At 46.6% G+C, this 11,149-nt stretch overlaps 2 protein-coding genes across 4 annotated transcripts in view; one reads left to right on the forward strand and one right to left on the reverse strand.

Moving 5' to 3' along the window:
* The window catches only part of LOC119385790 (uncharacterized), a 37,711-nt gene extending 27,567 nt beyond the window's left edge, over positions 1-10,144 (reverse strand). The window contains exons 1-2 of the mRNA XM_037653174.2: positions 10,084-10,144; positions 9,172-9,404 (exon numbers count right to left, since the gene is read on the reverse strand). Coding sequence (XP_037509102.1) covers positions 9,172-9,404; positions 10,084-10,144 — 294 coding nt within the window. The remainder of the gene's footprint in view (positions 1-9,171; positions 9,405-10,083) is intronic.
* LOC119387033 (FERM domain-containing protein 5) overlaps positions 1-11,149 on the forward strand; it is a 300,038-nt gene that overhangs the window by 260,962 nt on the left and 27,927 nt on the right. The window lies entirely within an intron of this gene.

Raw genomic sequence — 11,149 nt, forward strand, 5'->3', positions numbered from 1 at the left:
ACGTCACTTATCGTGAGACGCATTCTATCATATATTGCGCCAGAGGAGTAGGATTATCGTACTTCGGTATACAACAGGCCATACATGTTTGGTGCATGTGCAGTGGATCATCACGAAGTATCAGGATTACTCTGAATGTCTAATACCCAGTCACAACAAGCATGCACTAACAAGAGAGACCAAGAGAGAGAAAGAGGGGGGGGGGGGGGGAGGGAGAGAGATTTCATGCTAAAGGCAGGAAGATTAACCCGAAGATAAATACCCACGTTCACGAATCTTTTCATCTCTTCATCGCGATACACGGTATCACTGTAACGCTGTTCCATGCTCAGAGATAGGTCTCAGACAAAGCTTCTGTACGAGTTTATTTTGTTTCTGGCTCTACTAGAGTCGAAAACGTTGCAAAAAGGAAATGTACAGTTGTTACACAATTGTCAAAAGCTACGGAGGACACGGCAGTTTTGTCTCTTCGTCGTTTGTGTCCTCGCTAACTTTGTGTATACTCTCTAACTTTAGCGCAGTTTAACAATTGTGCAAAACCAACTATGTATTACCTTGCTGCCGGAAATACGTAGAACAGAACAGGCACGGTACACTCGATACACGGTCGAACTAATAGAGGGAAAAGCTGCCTTATAAATCGGATTTCGTTCTCGGGATTTTAAGAAGGCAAGCAATCGACCATAGTGACTGCACGCCCCGCGTTCATTTAGCTTTTCTGTGCCTTCTTGCATTCTCAGGCACACAGCGCTTGCCTTTAACGCCCACTCGTACCGCATGCTGCATTTTCGCTTTGTTTTTTTTTTTTTTGCTTTTCATAATAATCGTGTTGGCACTGCCTAATGAACACAAAGGCAAAATGAAACGCAATCCGAATAATATAAAAAAAGAAGGTTCTAAAAAAAGAGGGTTCTAAAAAGTGATACATTTACGTTTTCACGCGAAACAGAGCAAGTGAAGTGGAAAACGCGATTCCCCTACTGGCTTTTCTTCTTGTTTTTATTATTTTTATTTTTATTATTCAGTACTCCTCACTTTGGCCTGAGCGCCTAAGCTACGCTCATCAAGAAAGACGGAGGCTTTCTAAGAACATGCGAGACGAACGAAAACGAACGCAAATAGAGCGAAAAGAAACTGAAAGAAGGGTGGATCCAGCCCTCTTTTTCTCTATTTTTTTTTTTTTTTGCTTTCCCCTCAAATAGCGAATTCTCCCACGAGCGAGCCCACATTATACGCTACAAATCCAGCTCGCGAAGAATTCCAAATCGCCTTTTAACGAGCGCTACAGCAATTCGTGGAAGGAAAAAAAAGGGGGGCGAGCGGCGACCTCCTAAGATCTTAGAATTCGTATACGAGATCCTGCGCTCTAATAGCGGTGAAAAAATGAATACACTAAGCGAGAAGCGCACCGACAAGAGAAATAAGTGTAACTATGAGGCAGAGGCTCAAGACTTGTTCTTGTATATGTGTTCAAAAACCCGTAACGAGGTGCACGATGCCTCGTCATCGTGCTTTCTTTTTTTCTTTTACTTTTTTAATCTTAAATCTTGCTTACGTGTATCCCAACCCAATTCACATAGAAATATACCTGTTGCAGTCAAACCTGCATATATCGAACTAGCAAAAATACGGGAATTAGTTCGCCATAATGTACAGTTCGATATCGAACTTTTAAAGAATTTACCGTACTTCGGGCGTGAATTTTGGTGCGGAAGTTGGCTTCATGGCACTGATTTATTATATTGCAAGGAAGGCAGCTTCACAGCAATACACCGAGATTTTTTTTTCTTAGTTTATATTTTTCTACGGTTTGTAGTTGGTGGTGGGGGTTATATGCCGTGGCAGGTTATAGGCGAGAGAATACGGTATCTATGCAAACAGTGTCTCAACATCCTCTTAAGCAGCTGTGTGTTCGGGCGCCGGAAGCGTCTAGTCTGCCTTGGCCCTAAGTGGGCTTCATTTTTCGATATCATACTTAGCGTACTTCTTGAAATGCTGTATCAGAAGAGCATAACGTTGGCCGAGTTGGTGCATAGCTTAAAGAAATTTTTGTGGCGCACCTGAGAACGAGGAAGAAAAACGAGAGAAAACTTGATAGTACGCCGGTAATGGAATGCTGGAGTGGAGGGCTGTACGCAAAAATGGAATGCTGCAGTCGAATGAATTGCTGTATGCAAAAATGGAGTGGGTAACCGTACGCACCGGCGACATCGGACTCCCTTTCACAGCGTTTGACTATATATATTGATTCTCTCCAGCTTTTTGAAGAACAGCATGTTCTTGCGCTTCACGACAACCGTCGCGTAATCAAGGAAGCCGAGGGCTCGCGGGAAAGCGAACGTTGACGGCGCACGACGGGCCTACGGGCACGTCGACGAGGAAAGCATGGGTGAAGACACGTGATGGCAAGCGGTGCTTTCTACTAGCTCCGCGCGGCGGGCTCCTAATCACACCGCTCGCTCTCCCATATGCGTGCGGGGATGTCTGCGGCCGTGAGGAAAAGCCAACTTCTTGGGGAGTATCGCCCTGCCCGATGATCGATGTACCAAGCGTTGCAGCTACTTTTGTTAGCCGTTGATTGACTTATTCACTAACGTTAAATCGTTTTCGTGTCCGAAAATAGTTCGATATAAAGAATAATTCGATTTACCCGAGTTTCATATAGTCGGGTTTGACTTTACCTCTACTCAAGGTGTATTTAACATTTAACTCTTCCTCTCTTTCGAAGCGCCTAGGTTCGCATGAACACGTCTGGACCGGCTACATAGAAGAGATAGATATATACGAATGTGATGATATTCTGGATATGTAAATCGTTCACAGCGGTGGCCAAGTGGCAGAGCTCCCACCTTTAATGCGGCAGCTGCTGGGTTCGATTCCCGTAGCCGTCGGACACCCATCATTTCTTCTAATGGACGCGCCCTTCAATCTCTTACTAATGGCCGCGCCCAGACCGTTTCATGAGAACAAGTTTATTTCTGACGACTACACTCGACGATCTTGTTTGTCTTATGCTCTACTGACGTGTCCTCTTGCATAACAACCTTTTATAACGAACACACAAAGAACAAAAAAAAAAGAAGGTGGGAGTTGTTTTGCGGAAATAAGTTGCATCGTCTCTAAAGAAGTTAAAAGTTCCGCTTCACAGCCCAGCAAAAAGACAGCACTGTTTACATTTCGACCGACTACAATTTCAAATAATGATAAGTTAATGACTGCCTCTGTGGAAACAATCATCCCTATGGGACCCTTACATGTAATGTCCGCAGTAATGATTAGAACAGGGACGCAACAACACAGGCTGGGCAGATTACGTAGTATCTCAAATATTTTGTGGGAACTGAACCTTCGCATTGCATCATTGCCCCGAGTTCGTTCGAAAGCTCTGTTTACTAAATTTAAGGTTCAGAAGACAACGACCGTCAATAAATGACCAAGAAAACTTCTGCACGCTGTCAAGGCGTGCTGATAGAGGGCTCGCAGGCAGCGGTGCATTGATTTTTTCCCTATGCACGCAAAGCCCGAAGACGACAGACAGCAACGGGGATCGAAAGCTGCTTGCAATCAATGAACGAGAACCCTACGTTGTTACGAAGAACGGAAGATAAATGTGGGAATTTGTAGCTACCGTCAAGTAACAGAGGCCAGCCTTAATACAGCGCTTTCTCGTCGATATGTCATGAAAGATGGGATGCCGCGCGACCGTCAAACCGTGGGCCAATATTACGAGCGTACAATTCTCGAGAATAAATTATCGGGTAAAACGCCGTCGTGGCGTCGCCGGACGGGGAGTTGGGGGGCTGTGTAATCAGGCCTTAGTCCACCTGTTGATGACGGCATATCTCCATACTCCGCGAGCTTGTTTCATGGACGGTGAGGCGGGGCACGAGAGCAACAACGTTGAATGCACAGTACGAAAGAACAGTCGCAACATCTAAGAGCTACCGGTTGCCAGCATCAACGAACAAGATTGTTTTCGTTATAACGCCTAAGACGCCGCACTGAAATGCAATGTCAACGAATCGCGAAATGGCTGGAAGTTAATTGAGACATGTTATCTTCGGATCAATGAACTGCGCTTGTCCATTTTTATTGTTTTGTTGCTTTCTTTGACAAAGCAAGAGATTTAGAAGGGTCTTCTTGATCGCCAGCGAAACCCGATCGGCGTGAGAAAAAAAAAAGAAGCCTTAATCACCGCTCAGGCAGCGTGAGCAAGACGGAACGGCTCCGATCTGTAAGCGCGCACTGGCGCTATGCGCACCCAGGCACTGTGCGAACTGCTGTCACCTCACCCTCTTGACAGGCCTCACAGAGGGTCCCCCTTCATGCACCCCGCACGCATACCAACGTATAGGCAGAGCGTGCACTACTGCAGCATCGCTCGCATGCGGTGAATCTTCGCTGCCGGCACTTCCAAAAGGGCGGCACGCTGGCTGGGCTGGCTGTTGGGGAGAAGATGGAGAAGTCCCCGGCAGTATAACGATCATCCTACACCGCTCGTTGTGAATACCGAACCATTATCTCTTTCTCTCCGCTCGCAGCGAAGGGTAAACCGACAAGTGGGATGAGAAGAAGAGGTGCGTCAACAACAAAAAAAACGCGAGAAAAATAAACACGGAAGAAAAAGGAACGCGAAGCAAACCAAGACTCGGTGCACGCACTTGTTCCCACGCAAGTGGTCCGCGCGTTGCACTTCCAGCGCTTTGTTTCAGCGCGCGCGTCGACATCGCCCGCGATGCGACGAGAGAAGATCGCTCAACATGTGCGTCCCATGTGTCGGTCGACGACCGCTCGTCTCTCCGCCACTTGAAGTTGCTTTATTATTTTGTTCGTCTTCTTCGCTACTATACCCCCCCCCCCCCCCGTTCCGAGAGAAACGTGGTGCGGGCGATTAAATACCTGCGCTCTTTACAGCTAGCTGTACAGTTGACGCGTGCGCCCCCATCTGTGTAAGGGTTGATTCAAGCAAAAAAAAAACAGTCCTAGTTGCGCCCTGTCTTTTTCTTTCTTCCTTTTACGCTGCGATTCACAACTATCTTCGCGCGAGTTGCGAAACCACGAAGCGCGAACTACTACCGGGAACCCTCTCGTGGCTTGAGCTTCAAAGCAACCGAAAAAAAGAAAGAGAACGAAATACAAGCTTAGGATCCAAACTACAGCCCAGCTTGAAACCCCGTCCCTGCGACTGCGTTAAGGGGTTTGCAGTAAACTGAGCATGAGAGAGAAAGAAATTACACAGGAAGGCGCAAACTGTACGAGTGGAATACTTTCTTTGAACCGATCCCGCTTTTGTTGGAACGGGGCTGCTTGATAAACACTGTTATTTTGTTTATCGGGTTGTTGTTCATAAATACGGAGTTAGCAGAATACTATATTCGTTTATTCAGTCGTCTGAGTACGGTCTGATGAGATGCTGGTAGAGACTGTTGTCAGTTCAACATGCGTGCACGCTTATTCTTGGCTTTTGCAATAATCGCACACGCTTTGGTAAACAACTAACTCACGTAGTGAACCTGCCGCGCTTCTATGAAACCACGTCTCTACATATGCAGGCTGGCGCGATCATAAATCTTGCGTAATGGCTGTGCAACTTCCGAAAGATAGTGTGTAGTAACTGCAAAAGCGCAGTGCTTTGCGTAACAACAAACGTCGTTTATTACTTCGACATAACCATCTGATGCAGCATGCTAGGCGTACCACCAGACAAACCTTTCCAGTGCTTATTAAGAAGCTATCTTAATCTACTGCTTCGTACAGGCTATTACAGTCTCGCATAGTAAAACACGTGCCTGCGATGGGTAATTCGGGACATGCACTCATTTCAATAAAGGCGGAGAGCGAAATGGCAGACATTGACGAGGCGTCTTATCTGCCGCACCGGTCTTCCTAAATGATGCCTGCTCATAAAGTGCTCCCTGGAAATGACAAATTGTTGCGAGCTGTGTTTCAAAAACTTCCATTGAGAAATTTCACGTTCGAAAATAAAACTAAAAGCTCCCAACGCGAGCTCTTGTGCGATGCTAAGTAGGAGCGTAGTGCTCTATGTTCCTCGGCGCATAAATCTTTTGCGGATCACGCATATCGATTTGTCAAAGTAGAATCTTGCTAATTGGCGATGCCCCGTATGACGCACGTGGATGCGTGCATCAGGCACAAAACTGCTAATCGAGATGTATCCTTTGTACCGGTCAACCCGTACGTTGATACGATAGGAAAATTGAAGCCACGTGCCTCCATTCTGGTCAAAACAACTGCTGTTGCAACATCCAAGAGCACGGTCACTGGTGAATTAATTTTTGTCGCAAAATATAAAACTCGATATGTTCAGACGACAAAAGTGTAGACACAACATTACCATAGCTTGTTCAGTACAAATTATGACATGGCCCCGTTGACAGAGACGACGTATTATGGTATAAAAAAGCGAACACGACATGCTATCATACATCTGCCACATTTTAATGTAATTCCCTAAGTTTAATATTGTTGTTATGGCGATACCTCGTTTGAGGCACGTGGACGCTTACATGAGATAGATAACAGCTAATTCAGATGTGCACTTTGTACCAGTCAACCTGTCTGTTGATACAAGAAAATTGAAGCCACGTGCCTGCGTACTAGCCTAAGATAACTACTGTTGCAGTATCTGAGAACACGGTCACGGGCGAATAAACGTTTACCACAATACATAAAAATCGAAATACGCCCATAACAAAAGCGTACATACAATGACAGAATGAAAACAGAAAACACCAGCTATACGGCAGTGCCATATCTATAGTTTCTTCAGCGCAAATTGCTATATGGCCCCGTTGACATAGGCGCTGTATTACGAAGCCAACACGACATCCTATAATTTATCTGCCACGTTGTTTTGCACTTCCCTCAGTTTCCTGTTTTTATTACCGCTGCGAAGCTAATAAAACTTAAATCGTAATACGCAAGCGCACATTATCCACCCTAGCGAACACACAAGAGTGCCTTAGCGATAGCGTTATACCCGACGACCTACTTTCTCACTTATTTAAGAAATCGATCAAACATCAATCTCGCTATGGATCAATTTAACCGCCATCGCTAGGACATGCTTTTCAGTATTTATTGTCGAATATGGGTATTGCAGCAATTGATATCAGTGTTGACGTGGGCGATCCATTTGTCAAATATTGCATAAGCTCTTACCAGGTAATCTTGTCTCTCTCTCTCTCTCTCTCTCTCTCTCTCGTTTTCAGTTTTCTTTTTTTCGTCATTGGAATATACGTAAGTCCACATAACAAAAATAGGAGGCAGATAGGACACTGTTAACGTGGGCTACGTGCTCTCTTTAGTACATAATCAGATTGTGTTATTCTCGTACTCGCGTTTATTTCGTTTCATTTCACTTTTAATACCTTAAAGAGCTCATTTGGGTTATTACATAAGGGGTGGTTAACATGTTTATACAGTAAAAAGCTCGTGTTACTGTGAAATACACGTTCGCACAGCGTCCAGAAATGCCGAGGGACTTGTTGTGACAGCAGCACTGTGGGGCAGGCCTATCCCGTCTCTGGCAGCCAGAGGGGAAAATGGGGCTTGAATTTGGAGCAAACGTATATAATTTCCACCCCAGTTACAGCCTGCCGGAGCGGCAAGCACAGGGGTTGCAAGTGTTTTGGTTACGTCACAGTTGATGGCGGGTGGACGCTGGCAGCAAGCATGCAAATAAAGACCGACCGGAGTGCCGTTCTTATATAAACCTGGCACGCAGACCACCGGCAAAGACGGCTGCTTCCTATACAAGTGACGACTATTATATGGTCATAACGTACAGCACACATACGTCCGGCAAAGTACTAGCCCGCGTGGTCACATACGCAGGGTTGGCACAAACAAGTGTTAAGACACATTTGTGGGCACACAACACGCGTATTTATACAAACACGGAAAGTGTCCTATAATGTCGCCCTGACATAACAGCCTCGGCATATTTTTTTTTCCTATTTTATATTTTAAACAGCCTTTTACAAGTTTATGGACGTGCTGGCCATATACATGTGGAGGACAAGGACGAGAAAGAGAGAGGAAACGCAAGCCGGCGGCAACTTCTTAAGGTTACCGCAGGCCGTGGTCTTCCGGAGCACATCGTCAATATTCGTTATCCAGCCAATGTTATGGCCGAGGTAACCGCCATCTTTTTTAGTTACTAATGTGCTATTGACTACTGTATAACGACGTTCTTACTTTTCAATGTTCGCTACAAACAGTTAATAAGCCTTGTATAACTATGTTTTCATGCTCCAGATATTACTCCTCCTTATGTAAATCTCCCTCACACAATGCTACGATGTAGGCGCCTATGAGGCGATTTGACTAAATAAATAAAACGCGGACAGGTTAACCCACTGCGAGTTTTCGATTCGCTACCCTGCACTGGAGCGTACGATAGGGGAATGGAAAGAGGGCAAAGAGAAGCAGGGAGAACAAAGTTACATCTGCGCCTTTCAGCTGCTCCCCTGCACTTGATGAGGGCGCCCAACAAGAGCTAGAAACGTGTATAAGTAAATAGAAAATTTTTGGTCCCCACCGTCTTTACGGAAAGTTCGGTGGAAGTCACTCATAAAAAAGGTTGGCAATTTTTCGCTGACGTCGACGTGGCGTGACGTCACCAAGAGCGCTGCAGTTCGGGAATGTGTAGCGTTATTCTCGTAGAATGGCTATGATGACACGTGTAAGCAGGAGCCAAGAGTCTAACAAGAAAGAGAGAGACGCGAAGGAAAGAGGCAGGAAAGTTGTCCAAGCACGTGCTCGGTTGGTTACCCTGCACGTGTGAAGGGAAAAGCCGTTAGAATAAACGTGATAGAGACGAAGAGAGACATAAAAGACGCGAAGGTAGGGAGGCCGACCAGAATTGGAACATCTAGTTTGCTACCTTACACCAGGCGGAGGGGGACAGGAAAAGAAAGATGTAAAAGGAGTGGATGTGCTTCAGATGATAAAGTCCGCCACCATGATGAAAGACTACTTTCGAAGGTAAAGATCCTGAATCCTCGGCCTCCGCATTTTTGCGCGCTCAAGGTCACAAAAGCCACATTATCCTTCCTAAAGTTGACTAGGAAGTCGCGAACTCTCGCGAAATGTTAGCGTGTGATATAACGAGAGATTATCTACTAAGTCAAGGCGCGAATCGCTCACCATTCGGTCCGAAGCCGAGTCCACGATGCAGTGCAGATACATGGTCTGTCCTAGCTGCGTAGTGACGTTCCGTACGTTGGGGCTCCGCAGGAGATGGTCGTACTCGGCAGGGCTCAGGCCACGGGCCATGCTACCTCCTGGAAGGAGCAGGAGCCTACCGGGACCCCGGGAGCCGTGCGAAACCGGTTGCTGGCCGGTGGGCAAGCTGTTCCTGCCTCGGCCACCGCCATCTGCTGGGGCATAGAAAGAAATAAACGCAGCACTGGTAAGAACAACGTTATAGATGCGGAAAACAAAACTTCTGCAATATCTATGGCGGATTGTGCGCCCGCCGTGTTAGCTTTAAGACTTAAGTTATTGTAGGTCTGTAGTAGCGCACCTAACAGGGCTGGATGGTACGTCCTTATGATCGGAACAGCGCCAGACACGCGATGGTGAAATAATGACAGACAGGGCGCTGATGTCTGTCGTTCTATCACCATCCTGTCTGTTTATCAGCGCCCCGTTTCTCTTTCTATCCCCGTCCCGTGTCTAGCACTCTTTGTTCCCATTGTAATGACGGAGTTCACTGTACTTGTACCAAATTACGCTCTGAGGTGAGCGTTGTAGCTATGCTTCGTTTTGCAGAAACAATCTGAGAGTTCTTATTTCCTGTTTTCCCGCTCTCGCGCTTGTTTGTAAGAAAGAACACCGGCACTATTCGGGAAACCTGTGAAATCTCTCATCTTTACGAGTCTACACCGGCTCACCAAAAGTCCTGCCAGAGTAAGAATGTAGAAGTGTAACATGCTAGTACATCTCCACCTACGTGCGTTTATTCCTAAGTGTTTTTTTTATTAAATGTATTTAACGAGAGGTTGGTGCCTAGTGTTCTTTTAACTTTCTCTGTGGGAGCGTGGCCTCACAGCTCACCAAAGTAGAAAGCCACAAGAGCCCTCCTGCAGTTCTTGAAGGCAACGAAATTGAGCGACATCCTGTGATACCATGCACTGTCCGTGTGTGTTATGAAATTATGGTCTTTCTCTTTCTCCCTCTCTAGCTTTCCTCTACCCTCTTATTACCCTACCCATGTGTAAGGTAGCAAACTGCACATAGTATAGTTTACCTCCCTGCCTTTTCTGTATCAACCCCCCCACCCCCCCCGCTCGCCTCGCTGTCACTCTCTCAACTCTGCTACAGCTCGCACAACTGTCGCTAGCTGCTGTGTTGGCTCGCCTTGACGACAGACCCCTGTCGGAACCAGTTAGTGCTAGAATGCCGACGCGAACTGTCCTGCACAGCGAAAATCAATTAAGACCTTACTGAACTTTTTGCGTGCCAGTGGCCTGGTGAATAGGCTTTAGTACTCCCGCTCTACAGCTTCCGTTTGTTTATATTTATTTTATCTGCGCGGCTGCCTCCTTCTCTCCGCTTTCCTTTCCATCTTCTTTCGCTTTCCCCCTCCCGTTAGTGTAGGGCAGCAAACCGGATGCTACAATTCTGGTTAACCTCCCTGCCTTTCTCTCGTTGTATTATCTCTCTCTCTCTGTCTCGACCTCTCCCAAATGATGTACATAGAACTCCTACTGCAACAAACAAACGTATGTATACTCAACGTAGCAGAGCGCAATCTGTGTTATAACGTTCGCATTACCGCCGTGCCGTACCAGTGAAAAGGGAACCACATTATTACTAAGACTACCACGATCACAAGCGGACGCTTCTCCTTCCTCGTCGCTCACGTCGGGCACGTTTCTCTCCGTTTTCCGTTCTCCGAGTTGGCTTATATCCCGACTCCGTGCCCGAATCGACGGGGGGGACGAAGCAACGCTTCACCGACGAAACCCCTTCAGACGTCGCTCTGAAGTGAACTCTCTCCGTACGGGAAAACCCGTCGAAGCGAAAAAAAGACGAGAGAAAACATTCTTTTAGAAGAACGGGAAAAAGCCGTCTCCTTCGAGCCCAGATTTCACGCCCGTCCGCTCGCTCGCCTGAGAGG

Source organism: Rhipicephalus sanguineus, chromosome 3 (genome assembly GCF_013339695.2).
Source record: "Rhipicephalus sanguineus isolate Rsan-2018 chromosome 3, BIME_Rsan_1.4, whole genome shotgun sequence".
Classification (NCBI taxonomy): domain Eukaryota; kingdom Metazoa; phylum Arthropoda; class Arachnida; order Ixodida; family Ixodidae; genus Rhipicephalus; species Rhipicephalus sanguineus.